Source organism: Hippocampus bargibanti, linkage group LG14 (assembly GCF_051943395.1).
Source record: "Hippocampus bargibanti isolate YZ-2025 linkage group LG14, ASM5194339v1, whole genome shotgun sequence".
In the NCBI taxonomy this organism is placed as follows: domain Eukaryota; kingdom Metazoa; phylum Chordata; class Actinopteri; order Syngnathiformes; family Syngnathidae; genus Hippocampus; species Hippocampus bargibanti.
Window position 1 is genome coordinate 16,359,482 of NC_142747.1, and position 24,117 is coordinate 16,383,598.

The window sequence follows — 24,117 nt, forward strand, 5'->3', positions numbered from 1 at the left end:
GGATTTACGAGTGTGAGAAATGGGTACCGTGTTTTGTGTCACACTAGTGTCACAGGAATGACACAAGGGAACTCGGTTCTCACGTCTATTCGTCATAGTTTCCTGTAATTAGATGATTACTTTGTAAATATGCCCAGTTTAATATATCTGTGTGAATTTATAACAGTGGAAGTGGTGCCTTGTGTGCCACATTAGTCTTCGAAAAAAAAAAAAAGTGGTTTTGGTTGTCTGGTCATACCTAATGGAGTTCCTGTAATTATACGCTGATTTAGTCGTGGCTTTGACCCACTGGGTATTTTATCAAACAATTTATTAATGCAACTTTTGACTTTATAGGCGTGGGATTGGTGCATTAATTTTGTCACACGTCATTCCCCAAAATGAGAAGTGGTTTTGATTCCCACGTTCATTTCTTATAAGCTTCCCGTAATTAGATGTTTACTTACACATTGGGCGTTTGTTTCCCCCAAAATTAATTAACCCAACATTATGAGTTTATAGGGGTGGAATGTGTGCCTTTTGTGTCATATTAGTCTTGGGAGGGACAATAAATGATTTTGGTTCCCATGTTTATTCCAAATGAGGTTCCTGTAATTAGACAGTCACTTAGTAAGGGCTTTTCTACACTGGGTTCAGCCCTTGACTTGCATCCAATGCGCATCGGATATTTGACTCCACACAACTCGTCAGAAAGCCGCATTGTACAACAGTATATAGGAAGAGGCTGTGTGACAGCCCCACTTAGTTTTAACTCGGCGTGATCACAACGTTGAAGATTACTTTTTTAATTCACTCGGGCGTCTTGTCATCCGCAGCGGTTGCATCAGGGATACGCGTAAAAAAAGATGCGAACCAAAATGACTTCAGTATTTTTGTATTCATTTTGCACATGGACCTGTTTATTCGGTTTATCCATGGGAACAGGTTTTGTCTATCGGCTCCCAGGTATTACCGTGCAGCGGCAACGCGTCGTACCGGTGGTACAGGAGTTGAGTGCCCCCATTGGACCGCCCGGTAGCGGCTCCCAACACAGGTGAGCATACCTGCACTTCTCGTAATGCTCATATTTGGATTATTTCGAACACCGGTGGTGGTAATTTTACTGCATTTTATTATTACAATTGACACAATGTCTTCTCCAACTGAGATGCAGATGATGCGGAGCAGTATATGTATACCGACTACAAATCCCACAATGCACTGCGATGACTGGATGTGTTGTCAGACCCGGATATTATGAGTGCCATGGGACCACTCGATATACTGTACTTAGTAATATTTCCGTGAATGTCTATATAATAAATAATTGTAATCTTTTTTTTGGTAATTTCTCAATTTTTTAGTGTTATATTAATTAATTGACCTCAATAACCGAATTGGTTCACATTTTATAGGTAAACATGAATACACATACAGTACCTGTTTCTGTATTTTTCAGTGAACAAGTTTGTCCCTGAAGAGCAAATTACATTAGAAAATACAATGCAAATACGTTCCACAATTTCTCCCTTCACATCTCTTAAAATGGTGACAGTTAATTTGAGATCTGTTATTTCCGAAAGGTGTGTATCAATAAATCCCCGAGAAGTGGCTCTCACTCTCACAAAGGTTGGTGATCACTAGACTAGACACGTTTGCTGCTGCTAAAGTTAAGGACAGTATGTGTTCAGGAAATACAACACAGAAATATAACAATATTTATCCAGTCACATGAAAATAGTCTCTGTCTCCGTCTTAACATGTTAAAACTGTCCTCCATCTGACAAGATACTTCTCACCAACTATATATTTTTTCCCGATTGTCCACTTCAGTTGCATTCAGCCTCATCAGTGCTAAATGATGCACTACTAATTCAAACCCGACAATGTGTTGATGATTATACACACAACTTCTCTCTCATTTTTGTACCTTAGAAACTGGTGTCAGTATACTGTTTCCAAGACGGTCTCCTGTCAGGTGCACAACGGAAGCCAAGCCACCGTGCAACGGGTGCTTCAAACCTGCCACTGGCCTGCAACGTGTTCCAAAGTTGTCAGGTACGACATCCCCGGGCTTCTCTCACACTTTTCCCGTGTTTGTGTGTGTGTGTTGGGCATTTTTTAGGTATGTTCTATTAAATAAGTTAGTTATATATCTTTGTTGTTGTATTTTTTTTTAATCAGCTACAGGACCGTGCTCAGACCATCTTTCATGGTCTCCTACAAACAGGTGACTGCATTGGAGTGGAGGTGCTGCCCTGGGTTCTTTGGCAAGGATTGCCGTGAAGGTGAGATCATTATTATTTTATTGCCTCGGGGTTGAAAAAAAAGTACAATGCCGAAAGAATACAGTGTGTGTTTCAGAGTGTTTGAAGACTATAACTGACTTTTTGGCAGCACCATGCAATTTCTGAGCTTCATTTAATTTCTGCTGGTGTGTCACTGGCTAATTGCCCTGAGAAAGCACACATTAGCTAATGGAATCAAGAAAAGTGTTCTTACAAAGTGATTATTTATGTTGGGGTGGACATTAATACCACTCTTGCTGTAATGCCAGTGATTGTGGTTTACTTGACACCAGAGTAGCTGCAGAAGTGTGAAGAAGTATTCTGGTAGGTTGTTTATGGCTTTACTGAACTGATTTTACACTCTCTAAATTGCCATTGGGTGCAAGGGAAATCACCACCGTCCGAAACCGCTGTCACACTATGTTGGGTTGTGTTAATTATAGTTTTTTTTAAAGAGGCATGACCAATGCACGACGAGGAGCTGCTCCAAAAAGCAGGGTTGCCAGTCCAATGAAAATGTGGCTTTGAAGACTTTAAATTTACTCATTGTTTGTAGTGTTTATCTAGAACAGACAAAAAAAGCACAACACCTTTAACTCATTCACTACCAGACATGTGAAAATAGTCTCCACTCCAGTTCCAGAGTTTTTGTCATTTTCACTTGAATTCCAGGACCCACAGAATATTGAGTTTTAGGACTATATAAATATTCAATACAGCGTTAGAAACGTTAGAATGTTTTCTTTTATCAGAAAAAAAGTTAATTCTTAAATTATATGGGGCTGGAGTTATATGAGCTTGAAATGAGGGCAACATTGCAATACATACATACTGTATTGGTTTATATAGCGCTTTAACAAGAGCTGAAGCTGGAACAAAGCGCTAACATGGAAAAAAGGGAAATGCTACCCCCTTGTGGAAAGTAAAAACATTGCCAGAGGCCATGGCCAGCGCTTCATCGGAACCTAAGCATGAAAAAAAAATAATAATTCGGGAATGGCGCTCAACGTCATATTTTCAATTCCCGAATAAATTCGTGAATGGCAGTGAATGAGTTAATAGGCAATATCTCTCTTATTTATGACAGAGAATTTTGGTATAGATTTTAGAAAGCATCATGGAAGTTGACATCCTTGATTTACTATCACGGACCACATAAAATTATGTGGTTGGCTAAATCTGGCCCTCAGGCCTTTAGTTTGACACCTGCCATCGAGATAAAATGTGTTTTCGTTCTACCTGGGAGATAGATGTGAGGGGGCAAATGTTCTGATACTCAATTATTTCGGTGTTTGGTCATGATGGTTTGGGTTGATGGCCACGTTCAAGAACTCATTCAAAGGATCATACTTACCAGATCTAAAGGACGACGTAATCGTGGGTTACGCTCCAAAAATATCATTGAATTTGAAATTTTAGAAGCACCTCCTCTTGAAAGATGTTACATGTGAGTAAAACAAACCATGCAATATTAGGAAATAAGCATATGACTGAGTTGTTCTATCCAAAGTATTCCAAGGATCCTTGGAGATCATTTTCTTACTTGTGAGGCCAGAGGACTGTACCAATTATCACAGTGTCATATTACTCCACCTTTGAGCAAAACGAAATCTTTAAATCTGGAATAGCTAGCAATTGCTGACCTCCAGACTTAGAAGGAACAATGCAATTTCCTTTCTGCTTTTCACGTACAGTATCTAACTTCCTCTGTCCTGTAGATAACCTTTTCTTGTTATGGTAAAGCAATAAAACCGATGCCTATTCCACATGTGCTCCACCAGACTGCAAGTTGGACAAAGTGAGCATATGAGTGATGGTTCTATTACATCGCCACTTGTGCTTGTAACCTTTAACCCATTGAAGCTCAGCGCTTCACGCTCTGATGTGGCTGATGAATGATGTTCCTCTTCTTTATTTCTTTCTACGGCTTCTCCTTGGGTTCTTCCAGTGCCTGGTGATGTTGCTCCTTTTTTTTCCTTTGGTTCTTCATTCAGTCTGCATACATTCTGCATAAGATACTTAAAGGACAACCGACACCTCGGATGAGTTGCGTCCATAATTTATAAAATCACTTCAAATGACTTCTATTGAGCGCATTTTACAAAGATTCCACTGCATATAGCTATATTTAATGTTTTAAGACTCGCACTGAATATTCACGAAGTCTTGTTTTCGAGTTGATGACGATGTGATGTCATGGAGGGAACGCCCTGACCGAGAAAGTGACACACAATGCATTTTGGGTACTTTTTTTAAAATCCGAAAACACTGTGTTGATCGCGAAATTAGAAGGAAAACTACATGAATAACGCGATGGTGAATCGTTGTGTGTCGCAGCCAAATGCGGTAACACGCATAAATTTCTCCACTGTGAGACTAATAAAGGCATATCCAATCCAATCCAATCCAATCCAATCCAATCCAATAAAGAAGGTGTAAGTTTACACAAATTCCGGCGGACAAATCAGCCCATTTCTAACGTAGCTTGTGCACCATCTTGTGCATTTTCTGGGCACTACATTGGAATCCAGGCAGCTCGAATTGATATGGAAGGACTTCTTTAATCGATTGTAAACATTTATGCTTTCCTCTTCAGAACTATTTGCATCATAGTCATAACTGGATGAGTAACAAGAAAGCATCTTCTCTGAATCTGAATTCTCTGAAGCCATTGTTTTGATTCTGGAGCAAGGCAGTTTGTGAAGAAGTATCCTGGTGTGACATCACGAACAAGGCGGCGGGACTTTCTGTATCTATGGAGTTCCGAGCTCATTTTGTGTCAGTTTTGGGACACTTTAAGTCATTTTTATTGGCGTTTTGCATTTGACAAAAAATATCACCCTGCATGGTTTCAGTATTTTAGATGCTATAAAACGTTTTTCTGATGTCAGTTAGGAAACAAAAAAAAAATGGTGTCGGTTGTCCTTTAAGGTCCCTCAAACGATTCTTGGAAAAGTCTAGCACTATGATAAGAGCCATATGTGTCCATAAAAATGTTATCTGTAATCTTTTTTTTCTTTTCAAAACAGGCTGGGAACTGTGCTTGATAATATGTGAATGAATTGTCTGACGATTACAACCCCCTATGGAAAACTACGGCTTCCATGTTTGGGATATTTTTTGAATGGTCCAATCCATTATCTCATGAGAAATTTCAATGAAACCCATGTGATCGACAGTATATGAGGCATCCATTTTACTTCTGGAGCATTCCCTTGAAACTAGAAAGTTGTCGTCAGTGGTGGCTATGGGAGCGAGTGTCATTTATCTGTCCCTCAAAACGTTTGCTAACTAGGAGGGATGATGCTGGTCAAAGGTGCGTAAACCTTTGGCAGCAGCACCTGGCAAATATGTGTTCTTTGATGGTCCCTTTCAAAATATGCAATTCTATCCTCTATTGCAAAGGACAATAAAATCCCAGCGAGAGAGAAACCGGGACAGTTAGAAAGTCTTCAAAAACATTAATTTACATCCTTTTCCATTCTTACATCCTTATGATCTCATGTTATGTCATCAGTCGCGACTTGAAAGGACAAATAAACAGAGAACGCCCAATGAGCATGTTGTTTTTGTCGGCTAGCTTAAACTAAGGAAGGATGCATCGTTTGGCTTGGTTAGGAAAATATCGAAAGATGCATTTCGTCCTACTGCCACGGAAATACATCAGAGTCCGCGGGGAAGTTTAAAAAGCACATAGCCGTTCCAAATGACATGACTTACGAAGACCATACATGGGAAGTTCACAAGACCATACTCTGTTAGTGAGAAACAACCGCAATCTAACATTGGACATTGCTCCCCAATCTCCATTTTAGATGAAACGAGTCTCCTTAAACAAGATACCAATACTGTAGTTGTGACCCTCTTATTGTTGTTTTGGCTCATTTTGGCTGTTGTTTTTAGGACTGGGTGTTTTTTGTTTTTCGCTCTACTAATTAGAAGTAAAAAAAAATAAAAAATAGACCCGCCCAAATCCAGCTGAGTTTTGTAGTTGAAAGCAGAATTGACGACTTTCGTTATGGTCAAAATGTGTATTTATGACATGAAAGTAGTTGCTGTGTGCGATTCTTTTCTCATCGAACCGCAATAAACTCGCCTTTAATTCCATTCTGTAAGGGCTGCTGCTCCCGTACGGAACCACGTAAGATCGTGTCAGGAAAAGATGATGAATGCACGTCTACACCATCAAACCCATTCGTCTGCTTGTGCGGTTTAAGTCATGAAAGGATGACTGGCCAGATGATGAGATGATTGGCATCAGGGTTAATTTGTCATTGCATCACGTCTAGCGAACTGTTTGTGAAGTCTCCTTTTATTGAAATGGTGTGTGATTGGTCAAGTGGTATCATGGCGGTGATGCCGAATGATGCCAATGTGGTCTTCCAGGCATCTTCGCTTTTAACTCTGTCACATTGTGGCAAAAAAAATGGGTGTGGGACCAAAAGAGCTTGTGACAGAGTGATTTGTGTTTGTTTGTCAGGATGCGTGTAGGTGTGTTTCTGCCTCACTCTATTCATACCAGCTGTTCTTGATGCCAAGCAGTTGTTGACCACTCGTTGGTTGAGGCCACTTTGAGATGCAGACGGGCTTCTTGGTGGTTGTCTGCGGGTCTTGGATCTATATTTGGATCTGAAATATTGCAGCCTCAATTCTTGGGCTGTGGTATACTTTGCAGTGTACTGGCACAGATGATTCATCCAATCAGTGAACATTTTTGGATTGGAATGGATTGGATTAGCCTTTGTTAGTCTCGCAGTGGAGAAATTGACATTTCACAGCAGCAAAGTGATGAAAGTAAGAGGAAAGGATAGGAAGAAGTCGAAAAACAAAATACAGGACCTGCTCTAAAGACAGCCACTCTCGCGGCGCCACCTTGAAGTCAAAACAACAACAACAAAAAACCTGAACCACAAATAATGTTACACAACACAAAAGACACAGGCATTCATTCAATTTGAAGCACTTTCTGCAACCTCTTTGTTGTATGAAGCAGTTCCCAGATGAAAGCCGAGAGGATCAAAGCGTCATTTTCATCAGTGGATCAGGGACGTCAAATGTGAAATGTGCATGTCTGCTATAAGCTAAATGTTGAAAGCAAACATGAAGCTGTGGCATCCATTGACGAAAAGAGATTGCTATCGCATGTAAATCCACTTCAATTCCAAGCCGTGACAGTTCCGCATACACTCCTTTCTTCTCTTTTGGGATTTATTTCGCAAACATGCTAAAAAATACACGAACAAATATTTTATATCTAATATTTTGCTGCCGTGAATGTTTTTCTAGTATATACTAATGACGTGACTGGCTGATTCTTAGCTCTGAACAAGACAAGTTAGCCCATTCGCACCAAAAGAAAGAAGCTTAAGATGCCCGGAGAGTGGAAATGAATCATACTGTATGTGAGGCTTGGATGCCAAGTCTCAATTGACAAAATCATTGCCGATAGTTAACTCTCTTAAGATCATGCAGCCAATTTGCCGAATTTCGATCGCAACGGAGCATCTGTCCATCCAGTCAGTGCACTCACAACAAACAGCCTCCATGGGGTTGTCCCCTGCCTCTCTGGTTAGCCAATCTTCAGTGTTTGGGTTGATGAAAACTTTGGAATGTGAGCCATTTGAGCTGTTGATCGTTACTTCCGCTTGTGGCCACGTTCCAAAGGAGAGATTCACAAACGAGGAATCGAGAAACCACACCCCTGAGCATTCAGCACACCACAGGACTGGATTAACACGCGGGAGACCCACACACGTTGGGGTACAAGGCATCCTATTTCAGTGAAGGGGTAACCTCAGCAGCCACCCTTAGCATCCTGTACGCTGCGGTTGGAGATGCCAATTCCATCCACGAATTCATTTTCGTTGTTGCGTTATTTATGAGGGCCAGTTGTTTCTCGTTCTTGGTTTCTGGGCTATGACCACAATGTGGGTGGGTCCCATTTTAGGGACTGACAGCTGACATTCCACACTTGAGCCATTGACCATAGAAAGCCTCATATTAGGAAGAAATGTAAGGAAAGAGAGAAGGGGCCAGGAGCAGGACTTTCCAAAATAAAAGCACAGAAGGAAGTGGGTTTGTGATAACACAGCACAAATTTCCAGTGATGCTGCTATTCGAAGACAACCATGTCAAACTCTTTTTTTTTCTTTGCTGTGGGCCACATTGTAGATAGGGTTTTCTCTCTGGGGGCCTTTTATGAATTTGGGGAAGCCATTAGAATGTTTAATCCCACCTCAAAACCTATTTGTTTAAAATTGCAGTCACAGTTGAGTTTAATCATCTCTTTTATGATTTATAATTTTATTTATGGCTTTATTGTTCTGGTCTTTATTGTTCTTTTATTTGTAAAATGGCCTTTGGTGCTTTGAAAGGCACTTGTAATGTATTATTATTATTATTATTATTATTATGCAAAATTCCCCATTATGGGACTATTAGAGGCTTTCGTATTCTGATAATCCCGTCCACATACAGAATTACATGTAGAGTACTCAACAAATTAATGAATACTGTGACTAATTTTCTAATTTGAAACAAAGACTGTTATTATTATTGTGTTATTTGAAATTTTGGTCCAGACTTTAGCAAGCGTCAAATTTGATTTTCCTCCACGCGCCGAATAAAATGATGTGGCGGGCCAGATTTGGCCCCCGGGCCTTGACTTTAACACCTGTGTTCTAAGAAGTACAAACAAATTTCGTGTATCTAAACTTGAGAATTGGATTACATGTACGCCAATAATTGCACTTACAGTAATTGCAAAGCGCTGAATTTGATTCTACGTTCATTGATGCCATTAATGTCCTTTGCTGTATATCTGAAGCTTTTCCCATGAGGATGAAGCAATGTCTTAATGGTGACTCACTGTCGCACAAACCAATAACATCCCTTTATGTTGAATTCCTTGTCCCCAGAGTTCGGCAGTATATTCGATGAAACATCATCACACTTATTACCGAAGCCTATGCCAGGAAAGAACACCTCATTTGTTTGAACCATGCCTTTCAAAATATGTTTGTGTTTGCCTTCTGCCTGTTTAAAAACATCAGCGAGTTTGGTGGTGGAGTTTTAGTATTTGGGGGGAACTGAAAAGACGCCAAGTCGGGGGCACGAGCAGGTGTGCACACTGTGTGCAAAAGACATTGAATTAAATAATATTCATCCCGCGTGTGAGTGACATGACTTGAGAAGGAATTATTAATAAGCTCTCGGGTCAGGAGCAATAACGGGCATTATTCTTGTGTGTCTTGGCTGGGCGTCTAAAAGTCACTGGAGGGTCTGAGGAATGATAATTAAATGTGAAATTGTTTAATCCAACAACACCTCTCCTTTGTCTTTTCTATGTCTTGCAGAGTGCATGAACTGCACCTCATACACGGACATGAGTGTTAGAATCAACAGCATCGAGTCACAGGTAAGTGTCCAGCCAACCGGACATCGAGTTTGTGAGCGCACGTGAAACTGATTGTGTCGTCTTTTTCTACTCTTTCCGTGACAGATCAAGTTGTTAGAAGAAATGCATTTGCCGTCACCGACTGTCACCAGACCCCCACAGGAATCAGTTGACAATGAAGTGGATGCACCTTTGCCAACTCCGCCATGTATGTCAAATTTTACTTTTTAGAACAATTACATTTATTAACTAGACCTTGGTATCGAATTTGGTTTTATTGGTACAATTGAGGTCATCATTATGGATTTTTTTTATTTTTATTTTTAATTTTTTTGTGGCTTCTGTCACCCAAAGTGTGTTCTCTCCGGCGTGAACTGTTTGCATTGACACTGAATTGTGCTGAGAAATTATAATTGATTCATTGAGTTTTGGGTGCAGGTTGATTTTATATTATGTATTTTATTATTATTGAAAAGAACGAGATCCTAGATGTCTCCATGGGGAGTCCGGGCTCTCCCTTAGAGATAAGTTGGGAAGCTCAGTCATCCGGGAGGGGCTCAGAGTCGAGCTGCTTCTCATCCACATAGAGAGGAGCCAGATGAGGTGGCTCGGGCATTTGATTTGGAAGCCTCTTGGACGCCTCCCTGGCATGTTCCAATGGCAGAAGACTCCGGGGACGACGCTGGAGAGACTATGTCACCCAGCTGGCCTGGGAACGCCTCGGGATCCGCCAGGAAGTGCTGGAAAAAGTGGCTGGGGAGAGGGAAGTCTGGGCTTCCCTGATGAAGCTGCTGACCCCGCGACCTGAGCCCGGAGGAGCGGCAGAAAATGGATGGATATTAATGAAAATTTACAAAAGTTTACTCTGTGTTTTTTTCTGACACCCTGGTCAAAAAATGATAAGGCAATTATTGTCTATTAATAACATTTTAAAATTTCGGGTTCAGGCTGACGGAGAAAAAAATATTAGTTTTTATACTTTTATGCACTGTTCGGCATGACTGGGCACAGATGGGAAATGCTTTACCAACGTTGAGACTTTTCCAACCCGTGTTGGGATTACTTTTTGGAAGAACAAGTAGACCCACCTGCCGTACTGTTAACAAATATTTCCGTTAAACAGCTACATGTGCTTGCGAGGGAGTACCAGGACCCATCGGACCACCAGGAAAAAACGGACCTCGGGGTCCACCGGGAAAAACAGGTCTTCCCGGCGTCATTGGTAAGACCTTGTCCAAATTTGTTTTTCATTTTGGGAAGGTCCGATCATCTGTTTAACTGCTTATTATCAATGTTCAGGGCCAAAGGGAGACAAAGGTGAACCTGGCCAGGAGGGTCTCCCCGGCCCACCGGGCCCACCTGGTCCTCCAGCTCCTCCTTCCAAGCCTTCTATCGTGCACGTGGGAGGGGATGTGTTTCAAGTGGATGATCAAGGTGAGAAAAATCATGTTAAAATGTATAATGCTCAACCCTTCCTGCTGTTCATTCATTCATACTCTGAGGCGGATAAAAAAAAAACGCAGATGAATGGAAAAGAGTTTACAAGAGGAAACGACGAGAGCAGCGGTCTCTTTAAGTAGTCAAACGAGCAAATGTGTCTTATGCATTTAGCGAAGCACGCCTATACTTGGGGAAACGCTGGCTCCCGTCGAGATTAATTGTTCCCGTGTGCTTCGTTGACGTAGCTGTGCCGCTCTTTACAGCAGTATGACTGAAGACCACCAACAACAACGGGAATGGAGTCCAAGTTTAAAATCACAAGATTGACATTAGAGATGCGACAGATGCAAATGTGAAAAGGGCGCCTGTTTACATACAACATTACCACGTAGCAATACATTTCAATTCTCGGTTGGTTATCATCACGTTTATCCTGATAGATAACAAAAACAGACAGAAAACATGTTGTGTGACTTTAGAGGCATAATAGTAAGACCTATATATCGTATGAAGCTTGCATGTTCTCCCCAGGCTTTCGTGAGTTTGGATTGGATTGGATTAGCTTTTATTAGTCTCACAGGGAGAGCAAAGGAAAGAAATAAGAAGAAAAACAAAATACAGGAGCTGCTGTAAAGGCAGCCACTGTCACGGCACCGTCTTGAAGTTAAAAAAAACAAAATAACAAATAATACGACACAACACAAAAGACACAGACAATCATTCAATCTTAAGCACTTTCTGCACCCTCTTTGTTGTATGAAGCAGAGGATGAAAGCATCCTTTTCACCAGTGGATCAGGAACGTCATGGTGACATGTGCACGTCTGCTACAAGCTAAATGTTGCAAGCAAACACGAAGCTGTAGCATCCATTGACGAAAAGTCACTGTCTCACATCTCTTGTCCCACGTAAATCCGCTTCAATTCCAAGCCGCGACAGTTTACTCAGGTTTCCTCCCACATTCCAAAAACATGCATGGTAGGCTGACTGAACACTTGAAATTGTCCCTGGTGTGAGCGTGAGCATGTTTGTCTCTGTGTGCCCAGCGATTGGCTGGCAATCAGTTCAGGGTGTCGCCTGCCTATTGAGGATAAGCGGATCAGTAAAATAATGGATATAAGGATATATTTAAATTTGGTGGTCATGTTTCAACTGTGTGTAATGTTAGAGTGGTTTTCGGTGACATCAAATTTAATTTTTAGGAATCCATCATTGGTTGTTTTGATGAAAAGTTAGATCCACAAAGCTACTGTATGTTAATGTTGGTCATGGTGGTGGTGGTAACTGTCCAGCGACGATTTTTTTGTTTAGGTCAAAAGTTTGAGAATGACTGAAAATGGGAAAATTGTACAACACTGGATTGTGACTCTCACCACTAGAAGGCAGCAGACATCCATGTGTCTAACTCCTCCGGTGGACTTGCTCTGATTAAGCTGTATCTGCTCCCTTTGAGCCCACATTCCCCACAACTGTGTTTGCGGGTCTGGAACAATGCAGATTTGGGTCTGTGGGACCATGTTAGCTTCAGGGGGAATCGAGCGGCTGTAAATCGGCCCTAATTTGTTAGCTGTCAGCACAACACTATGCGTTTCAGGGAACACGTCGTGGCCCACGGCCAGCCAAGGAGGAGATTGCCTGCCACTCAGGGTCAGATTCTTGGCGAGGCCTCCAGGTTGGAGGAGAGTGGAACATTAAAAAAATGACTTCCAGAAGAAAATCTGTTTCTTTCTTTTTTTTTTTCCTCAGTGGATTGTAGCCCTCATGTAACACTGCAAACTCGACACAGAGCAAGCTAAGTGAATAAGAAGTGGGGATATGCCTGTGCATGTGCTTTTTTTTCAAATTTCTATAACCCGTTTTATATTCTGAGAACGAGGCACCGCAACCCAATCCAATTCTCATTTGTTTTCTGTAAAAACACACCATGTCCGAGTGCCTAATAGGCCGTTAAATGCTGTCTTGGATTGTCCTGCTGCTGCTGTCAATCGGTGTCACAGTGGGAATAATAATCATCTCAATGTTGACTATTATCATCTCAAATCCTGTTATCGTTAATTAAAATTTTGGCTTTCCTGGAAAACCCAATGCCCCGTGGGCTGTACACTACCCACAAAGAGCTTTTGATCCAATCCACTGTGTATTTGTACAAACAAATGAAGCCTCAATGGACCTCTTAGGAAAAGGCCAAAAACCTACAACCCACAAATGATTATAATTTATGATCATAATAAGACCGTGACAAAACTTTGGCTGGCATCTGTTAAAGTCCCGTGTTTTCCTTTCGTCCTGTCTAATTTGTTTTCAATCATTAGTCATGCACAAAAATAAAAGTGAAGAAAAAAGCCTACGCTTGGGTGGGGTGGGGAAAGGAAACTTATTGGGACTGTCGCAAATGTTCCGTTTTTGTCACTCATCTGTGCAGTTGGTTCCCCCGACATAATTATATAGTGATCCGGGGTTAGGATTTTTCATCTCCCCTGGGATGTAATGTGAGACACCTGGATTGTGTGCACTAGTAGACCCGCTATGCAAGTCTTAAAACTACAAAGGAACACACATACATGGTAAAATACGATGTTAAAAAGGGGACTGACAACAAACGTTTTCTGCATATTAAACCATGTGATAGCACAATGGTAAAAAAAAAAACACGTGTCGTTTAACTAACTACCCCCAAGATTTTCTACACACAACCACCAAACATTTCTGTTATATTTTAATATTCCTAACGAACCATCACGCAAACAGAACTCAAACTAATAAGCACTATCACATGTCCTTGAAGGATGAGACTCCTGCTTTGCTTGGGAGCTGCGTCTCCTCACATGAAAACTTTCCTCCTAAAATTGCTACATTTCATTTGTCCTTCTCTTATTTTTGTTCAAAAAAATTGCAGGTGTGTGTGTTTCTTACTGAAAATGGATTGCCTGTAAAGTGTCCTTGAGAGTTTTGAAAGGCACTTAGAAATTAAATGTACATATTATTATTAGTATTACTCTCTTGTTAATCGACGCATTTGTGGTTTTTATGTTTCTGTCCAGACGGGGAGTACATCCGCCTAACCGGCCCCCCAGGTCCACCCGGCCCACCTGGTCCTCAAGGTACAAATGTCAACCGGTCCCACAACATTGCAATTACTGTATTCCTAATCCACATTAATATCAATAATCTTGGACACTAATTGCATATAGGCCCGTTGGGTCCGAGGGGTCCCATTGGGATTCCAGGCATACCTGGACAGAATGTGAGTACCTTTCATCGAATATTAATCAGTAAATCAGGAAGTTCTTATGAATACGCCATCTTTGTCTTTGACCCAAGGGCAAGGACGGCGATCCCGGTCAAACTGGGATTCCTGGACCGAGAGGTGACCCAGGTCAAAGGGTGAAGCTGATTCCTTCGTACAAACGTTTGACCTCGGGATCTGTTATGCGGCTGAACAAATTGATTAGATATTATTTCTTAGTAAATACTCTCTGATGTCATGTGATACGAAAGGTGAAGCAGCTTTTCTTCAAAGGCTCTCGCTCCAGCTTGTGACGAATCCCCACAACCCCCACCCCGGCCCCTCTTTGTCCAAGGCCACTCTGCTCCCCTCTCTTATGGCCCTCGAGCTTTAAATCTGATCCCAGTGCAGTGATTTAAGACCGAGGTCTGCTGAAGAGCAAGATGAGTGTATAAAGTGTTAAAATATCTGCTGTCTTTTTCTTTATTCCTGCATCCTCTAGGGGCCAGCTGGAGAAACAGGCGAGCCGGGCCAAGCTGTGAGTACAGTGTACATTTTCAGCATTATATGAAGCAAAAAAAAAACAATAAAAACATGACAAGATGATTGACTCGTTCTTTTATAGGGACAGCCAGGGCCCAAAGGAGAGCCAGGTGAAAGCTTCAATGACGTAAGAAACATTTGCTGTTTTACTTACATTTACACTATGTATACCGTATTTTTCCCGTGTATAAGACGCACCGGAGTATAAGGCGCATTCCTAATGAATGGTGTATTTTCAAACGTTTTCCATATACAGTAAAGTCTCGTTATATCGATATTCTCGGGAGTCGGAAATAATATCGATATAACCGGACTATCGATATATCCGATCCTGCGGCATGTAAATTTTCTCCTTGCGTTCATAGAAATAGTATCGTAATAAGCAGTACTATCGATATAACCGATATCGATATAACGAGACTTTACTGTATATGGCGCACCGGAGTATAAGGCACACCTTCAATGAATGAAGAAAAACATTCCAAATATAATATATAAATATATGTTTTCCAAATATAAGGCACACTCCATCATAAGGCGCTACAGTCGAGGCTGCAGTTACACATTACTTCTTCTACAAGGGGAAATGGTGTCAGTGGCCGCTGACAGGAGGTGCGAGACCTGTTGGGGCTCAATATTACTTCCCATATAAGGCACAGGGTCAACTTTTGAAGAAAATAAAGGCTTTTGGGTGTGCCCAGAAAATCAAAGAAGCACAGATAACGGCTGAAAAAACGTTTTCACCGGAAAATACGGTACACTTTTTACAAAATTGTAGAGTAAAGGCTCTTAAACAGGGGTCTCAAACTCAATTTACCCGGGGGCCGCTGGAGGCAGAGTCTGGGTGAGGCGGGGCCGCATCGGTTTTTCCACAAGAAAATCACAAATAAAACATTCCAATGTTCTCAAAATCTTTATTTTTAACACATAAAAAATGAATTAAACGAATAAATGGAAAACTGAATACAAAATAAATGAACCAGTAATAAATAAATAAAATAATTTAATGATCATAAGGCAGTTACAGACGACTGAAAAAAACCACTGGAAAACTATTTTAATACAGTTTCAAATGTCTGTATTTACAGTTCTTTAATCTTTAACTTTCTTAACATAAAGAAAATATTGAACATGAACTGTTCTAAACATTGCTTATCTTGCCTACTTGTTCAGCTCCACACACCCGTTTCATTCATATCAATCATGCGGGCCGCACTAACATTAATCTTTCATATCAATGCGGGCCGCAAAATATTCTTTCGGGGGCAGCATTTGGCCCACGGGCCGCAAATTTGAGACCACTGCTCTAAAACAATCATCATTTTACTAGAATGAAATCGTAATGTTGTCTGAATTAAAAAAAATACAAATCAAGCACAGATTTATCTCCTAGTGGTCCTAGAATAGTATTAATCACATCGTACGATGTACAATATACAATCACACATATAAAAGAAAAGTTAGTATTTTAAAAGTTGTATTTGCATTTAGTGTATCTAAATGAAAGTTATTGTACTCTTTGTACTTGAATATACTGCACGACAAAGGTGATTCAAAGATGATTTCATGTTACAAAATCTTATTGACAAGAATACTGGAATTATTTGTTAATTCTGATTATGTAGGGAAAAAAAGTGCCGATACCGTTAGCATTTTTACAACAATTAAATCCCGCTGTTACAAGAAGAAATACCTGATATGAGAAAAGACTTGTGTGGAACACGCTCCCCTGTTAATTTTGACATTCTCAATTCAAGCCGGATGCGATCCCACAACTCAGGGAGGCTTTGAAGATCCTGGCCGAGCGAGTCCTGATCATGGAGCACATGATGGGCATACACGGTAGGAGTGAAGCCAACAACTCACATTTTAGTTTGCCTGTCGGGTAACATTGACATTCCAGAGTCAACTGCCATTTGCTCAGTAGAACTTGAACATGCGCTTATTTTAATAAACAAAAACCAAGATTCAAGAAAAAAAAATGTAAATGGCGAACCACAAACATTCTAGGGTCCATGATAGATACAATACAATAAAATACACTACATATTGATTTATATAGCGCTTTAACAACAGCTGAAGCTGCAACCATGCATAAATGGAAATGCATTTTACTTTAATTAATTTCAAATACAGCTGAACTATATTGCAAATCATTACACCGGATGAAGAAATGTAACTTGAGGGACAATTTTGCAACATTTAAGGACCACTGACACCATTTTTTTTGTTTCCTAACTGACATCAGAAAAATGTTTTATAGCTTCAGAATTAGAAAACCTTTATTGGTCCCACAATGGAGAAATTTGCATCTAAAATACCCAAAACACAGGCTGATATTTTTAATAAAATGCAAAACACCAATAAAAATGAGTCAAAGTGTCCCAAAACTACTTCAAAATGGCGAGTTTCAGAAGGTCCCGCCCCCTTGTTCGTGACGTCACGCCAAGACGTCTTGCCTTGCTCAAGAATCAAAACAATGGCTTCAGATTCGGAGAAGATGCTTTCTCGTTAATCATCCAGTTATGAATATGATTCAAATAGTTCTGAATAGGAACGCATAAATGTTTGCAATCGATTAAAGAAGTCCTTCCGGATCATTTTGAGGCGTCTGGACTCCAATGTAGGTCCCAGAAATTGCACAAGATGGCGCCCAAGCTCCGTTGAAAATGGGCTGATTTGTCTGCTGGGAATTTGTGTCAACTAGTATCAAATAGTAGTCTTAGTGCAACACACAACCATTCACTATCGTGTTATTTATGTGTTTTCCTTCTAATGTCACCATCAACACGATGTTTTCAGACCAAACAAAGTACCCAAAATGCATTGTGTGTCAATTTCTCGGTCAGGGGCGTTCCTGATGTCATGTCACGTCAGGAATCGTCACCAACTTGTCCGGCGGCGTCGGTTGTCTTTTAACTCGTTCACTGCCATACACGAATTTATTTGGGAATTGAAAATATGACGTAGATTTTGTTCTGTTTTTTTTTCCATGCTTGAGTGCCGACAAAGTGCTGGCAATGTCCTCGGCAATGTTTTTTCTTTTCCACAAGGGGGCTGAACTTCCCTTTTTTCCATGATAGCGCTTTGTTACAGCTTCAGCTGTTGTTAAAGCGCTATATAAACCATTCTGTATGACATATTGCACTTAATTTTGGACAGCTGCCCTCATTTCAAGCTCATATAACTCCAGACCCATATAATTTAGGAATTAACTTGTTTTTTTTCTGACGAAAGACAAAAGTCTAAGGTTTCTTACGCTGCATTGAATATTTATGTAGTCCTAAAACGCAATATTCTGTGGGTCGTGGAATTCAAGTGACAATGACAAAAACCCTGGCACTGGAGTGGACACATTTTTCCCCACGTCTGGCAGTGAATGAGTATATATCAAAGCATCCGATGTGACTGAGGCGTCTTTGTCCCCGCACAGGAATCCCAGAGGGATCCGGTTATGACGTGGTTGTGGACCCACAGAAGAAAACCAAACGCCGCTAAACTGCTCACAGAACCTCACCGGCGGGGATACAACAACCATCTCCTGTTTAAGGCAATTGCAATGTATATTTTTGGCTGGATCTTTCTTTTTTTGTTTCCTCACACTTTTATTGCCTTTTTATCACCATAAGTATCCGACTGACTTCAATATAATACTTCATAGTTCCTTTTTTGGCGCGACTGCAGCGGGATTACAGTGTACACATGTGTAGTAGCAGCGCTTACATTGTGTCAGGCAGTGAAATATAAGCCCATAAAGTATTATGAGGGTCTCGGCTTCTTTCTTTCCACAGATAAAAGACGACCTAGTAAACACATCAGTTTCGCTGGCTTGCGCTGGCAAAGTTCCCCAGGCTGCGACAGGAGAGTTTCCTGAGAGCCGGAGACCAAAAACATACTGTTTAGTGTCAAACATTCCCTCGTAGCATCCTCAAAATTCATCTTGTGTAGCCCTGTCAAACATATTTCTTCTTTTTTTTAAACTCTCTGCATCTTTAAGGCCGAGGTAAGACACGAGAGGCTGCCAACAGCGTCTGCTTAAAATGACAAGTTTGCTTTTTGCAGTCTACATCTGGAGAAAGCACATCTGGGAAGTAATTTATTTTCCTCCTTCTTCTCTTCTTTCACAACCTGACAGCATTACATCATCATAAACGCCTCAGAGACCGGCTGCTTTGCTATATCAAGTCCCCTCAAATAATAAACTTAGATGACATGCTATGTATAGTTTAAGACCAATATGGGTTCAAGTGTGAGCCATATTTTCAATTAAAGTGCATTTTTATTGTCTGGCCATGTGGAAATGACTAAGTGGAGAGATCGTGTAAAGTGGAATTCTATTCCTTTTTTCACACTGCGGACAAAAATATACAAAAATGATAATTTAGTCAATGCATTCCAATATACAGTTTTTTGGAGTTCATTGAAATACACTAGGTCAGTGTCTCTGAACATTTTCACATAAAATATCATCTCCAAAAAATACCTGACTTTTCAAGCACTACCATACAATAAAACTGAGTTTTTTTTTTATATTATATTTATGATGCTAAACAGCATCATAAATATTATTGTAAGGCAATGGCGTTTAATGCATCGGTTGAACATAAACTCACTGCTTAAATGTTAAAAAAAAAAATGTATTTGAATAATTGTTTTCTTCACATGTATGGCACATAATAGTTTTATGAAAATTCATGTTTAATTAAAAACAAATATTTTTGAAATCTTAAATATCAACGCCTCATACGGAAAAGAAGATACACGCACTACTTCAACAATCAGAAGTGTGTGTAAAGGCCACATGGCACTACATTAGGTACGTTGATGATCCTAACCTTTTTTTTCTGCAATGAAATCTGCTCTTTCACAGCTAAAACATGCTCAATATTAGCACCATTATAATGCAATGTTTCTTTTTCTTTTTTTTAATTTGTTGCATCGCTCACCAAAACACCGGAAATTGAACTTATATGCACATAATAATACTTGTTAAATTGATATGAACAGTTGCTGAATTTAAACTAGTAAAATGTCCAGTGTATGTAATGTACTCTGTACCCTAGATGGGCTATCATTTTACTGTCTTTGCATAATTGAAAAAAAAACCAAATAAATCATACTCTGACTTCAGTTTTTTTTCTTGGCTATTCTAACCAATGTGGTGATAGATTTGACCAAAAAAAAATCTTGATTTTGTATTTTTTTCAGGTAGAATTTTGTGCTCAACGTGGATCGCTAATGATCACAGGGAATACAGTAAACACCCTCCTACTGCAAATAGAGGCCTGCCTCATCGTATCAAGGGGCAAAAAAAAGATTAGTAGCTGCTAACCGAAAGAAGGAGAAAAGGAAGCCCACTGTGGACGTTACCCTTGAGCAGAACCAGATGCGGCATTTCAAAGAGGTTCAATAGAGTTTGTGTGCTGGTGAGAGTATATCAGGTATGACTGGCTGTCTCTCTCCATTTGTGGAGCCGCAACATTTCGCAGGCCTCCATTGTCCATGGTACGCATTTTGCTTCCAGTTTATTTTTCTAATTCATTCACCTGAGTAGTTGTTACTGTCTGTTTATACAGTGAGACCTCAACTTACGAACTTAATTGGTTCCCAGACAGAGTGTGTAAGGCGAAAAGTGTGTATCTCAAAAAAAAAATCCCATAGGAAACCATTGAAATGGGAATAATCCGTTCCCGGGTTTCCATAAAATATACTTTTCAACTAAATAAGGCTTAAAACTACACACAACATACCTTATTCTATGTATAATAAATGTGCCATTGTATTGTAATGAAAGAAATACACTGCGTTGTATCATAAAGTCACTTTATTTACATTTGTGATGGTCATTGATGGCTTGATGGAATGGCGTTGGAGGTCGAAGGTCAAAGCGAATTGCTGTTTGGAAAGTGAGGCGCATTACATGAGGACTGTAATTAAAGAAATAAACTGTGTTGTTAAATAAAGTTTTATTTACCTTTTTGATGGTCGTTGATGGCTTATGGAAGGAGAGTCACCTTCCATAAGGACTGTTGGTAACTTAACCTCTGGTGCTGTTCGGTCGTGTGCTTCCGCCGAAAATCACTCCGCCAGCCGTGGTGGGTGTGTATTATGAAAATAGTGCTTATTATAAGGTTTAATTTTCAGAAATTTGACGTTTGTAAGACGAAAAGTTTGTAAGATAAGGTGTTTCTAAGTTGAGGTCTCACTGTATATGGAAATGGATGAAGAATGTTCACTAATATCATCAGACAGTTGAAACAGACAAAACCCCGAAAAAAGATTGCTCTATAGCTTACCCAAACGGCATACACAAAACTTAAAATACCTTAACCCACGTTTGAAATATGAGAGACCACATGATGAGCGAAAAAAATCGGGATGTGGCGAGGTGACTCATAGCACGTTTAACAATTTCTTTCGTAGTCCCAACTTTGACCTCTGAGAGGCAGTGTGGCACCACAGCGCACCCACACTAGTGGATTATTCAAAGAAGAAGAAGCATTAGCAAACTGTATTGTAAAAAGAGATTGTATTTACAAAGATAGCTCAAATAATTATTTGTAAAAAGTAGGTAGAACTACTCGAGTGTTGACTAACCGGTAAGTTATATTTTTTTTCCAAGTAGATAATGTACATGAAAAAAACGTGCAAATTCAAATACAGTTCAACAATATGACTTTAAATACGTCTGTATAAGCTCTCAGTCGTACAGTAGTGGTCCATCGATGAAAAGGTTTCTTCAGCCGTCATCTATACTTCTTTGAAGGTGTCGGACGTTTCGCTTCTTATCCAAGAAGCTTCGTCAGCAAACTAAAGTCTTCCTGCTAGTTTCGGCCCTATATATATCCCTACTCTCCAGACGTGGTGGTGCCGGACACTGCAATGATAGGTCCCAGTTCCAAGGTTGTGGGGAGCAGAGGACTACTCCCTGTGGCTCCACTGATTGCTTTTATTGTCCTGACTGACGACTGGCCTGATTGCCCTATTATTACCTCAGCAGTCCGACACCACCATATCGGTTTAGTGAAGGATTTAGCTGTTTTATGAAAATGTCTTCTTTTACTCCCCTTTCAAACCATTACTCCCCTTCCGGCACCGCCACGTCTGGACAGTAGGGATATATGGAGGGCCGAAACTACCAGTAAAACTTTAGTTCGCTGACGAAGCTTCTTGGATAAGAAGTGGAACGTCCAACACCTTCAAAGAAGTACAGATGACTGCCGAAGAAACCTTTTCATCAATATAACTTTTAAACAGTCTATTTTTTTAATCTAAAAACCCCAAATCAAGGCTAAATTCTACCTCAGTAAAAATGACCCCAAACGAACATATTTGTAAACACGTAAAATTGCTGATTGTTATTTTTTTCCCCCTCAAAAAATCTACTCTGCACCCATTGAGGACTGCTTTTCGTCGGGGCAGATGCTGATGATGCGTGACATCTACTTTTTTTGGGTCGTCGTCCATTCATGGAGTTTCTTGAACCGATCTCGAAGGTAAATATACATTTCTGTCATGTTTCTCATAAATGGGTCGGGTTAACATGTGACTGCTTGGCTCCATTCGATTGGCGAAACACGATCATGTGACAAAAGCCTCACCAATGAATGAAAATAACGCCTTGCAACAATAGATACCTGAAGATAAAAACACAAGGAGCAAGTGCATTGTAGCTCATTGTAACATCGTTAAAAAACAGCTTTAATTAACATTGATGGGCCGAACTCATTAGAGAGGGGACCGTGGCTTGTCTCCAGATTGTTTGCGGCAACACTACAAAAGCAACATTCTCATCTGCTCTGTCGTCAAACTACAGTCCATTTTAATTTGAATTCCCTTTATCCTGCACGATTGTATATTAGCTTGTCAGCAGCTGACAACTTTGGCGGTGAGTCGTTGCCAAGCAACAAGGTGAAAGATTGAATTCATCAATATGAGATTCAGAGGTGGTGGTGTGCTGAGATGAATACTCGATTGTAAAGTATTTTTAGTAGATTTAAATCAATGCGTACTTTCACCCCGCCCCCCTTTTTTTTTTGACTAATTGCGCTGTTCCGATCACCCCCACGGGCTAGAGACCCTCTAATCTCATTTGTACGGCAACAGATGGTTCTCCTAAAAACATCCGCCGACTGGGGACTTTAAAGTGGGACCGGTAGATGAAAGCATCTCATTGACAGACATACTGAATTGCGCTGTGCTTATGGAGCAGTCCCACGTAAACAAGTACGCTTTACGGGTGAAATAACACAGTGCTGACTTGAGATATGAGTGACTCAATTTACAAGTCAATTGCATTTTTTTTAACTTGTAAGCAAACATTTAGGATGAAACAATATGGGCAGTGAATTCAACCCACTTTTTTATCCTATGCATAGAATGACTTGTTTTTAAAAATTCTAAATACATATACAGTAAAGTCTCGTTATATCGATATTCAAGGGAGTCCGAAAAAATATCGATATAACCGGGACTATCGATATATCCGACCCTGTTTGCATGTAATTTTCTCCGTGCGTGCATAGAAATAGTATCGATATAACCGGGACTATCGATATATCCGATATCGATATAACGAGACTTTACTGTATTTAAATTAGAAATTTTGGGGGTCCATTACAATTTACAACGACAAATATATTAATTACCGTATTTTCAGGTGTATAAGGCGCACCCAAAAGCCTTAATTTTCTTCAAAAGATGACCCTGCACCTTATATGCCGGTGCACCATATATGCATTTGAAAATACACCATTTATTGGGGGTGCTCCTTATATTCCAATGTGTCTTATACATTAGAAAATACGGTACTTGCAAACCATTTGACTGTTTTACAATATTTTGTCATGACCTATTTGTTGATTTTTAAGGGGTTTTTTTTTTGCTATTTTTTGAGCCAATTGTGTTTTTTTTACATTGTTTCAACATTGATTAAAACACATACAAGGCTATCGAACTATTTGTTTTAAAAAAGTGACTGATTTTTTAGAGTTGATATTAGCTGATTCAATTGTCAAGCCAATTTAGCAATTCTACTCTAAATATTACCCCGATCACTTACAGTAGCTTTAAAAGTCTTCTTCTTCATTTGTGACTCCATGACAGTCTGACAGTCCTGTACTGCCTCCTGATGGCCAAGTCACACACAGCAGAATGTTGCGATTATTTAATCATAATGCACAACCATAGTTTTTACACAATTTTATGGTGTTATTGTTTGATAAAGAAATATAGAATGAGATTTTA

The 24,117-nt window shown here is 40.1% G+C and overlaps 1 protein-coding gene across 1 annotated transcript; it reads left to right on the forward strand.

Annotated features, from left to right (window-relative positions):
* The first annotated feature begins 563 nt into the window (after window positions 1–563).
* Window positions 564–20,001, forward strand: col26a1 (collagen, type XXVI, alpha 1). Its single transcript, XM_089014595.1, has 14 exons — window positions 564–1,033; window positions 1,915–2,037; window positions 2,164–2,267; window positions 9,623–9,684; window positions 9,769–9,871; window positions 10,787–10,885; window positions 10,963–11,097; window positions 14,144–14,203; window positions 14,294–14,346; window positions 14,424–14,486; window positions 14,831–14,866; window positions 14,954–14,998; window positions 16,629–16,713; window positions 18,305–20,001. The coding sequence occupies exons 1-14, from the start codon at window positions 846–848 to the stop codon at window positions 18,367–18,369; spliced, it is 1,221 nt and encodes a 406-aa protein (XP_088870721.1). The 5' UTR covers window positions 564–845; the 3' UTR covers window positions 18,370–20,001.
* The last annotated feature ends 4,116 nt before the right edge of the window (window positions 20,002–24,117 follow it).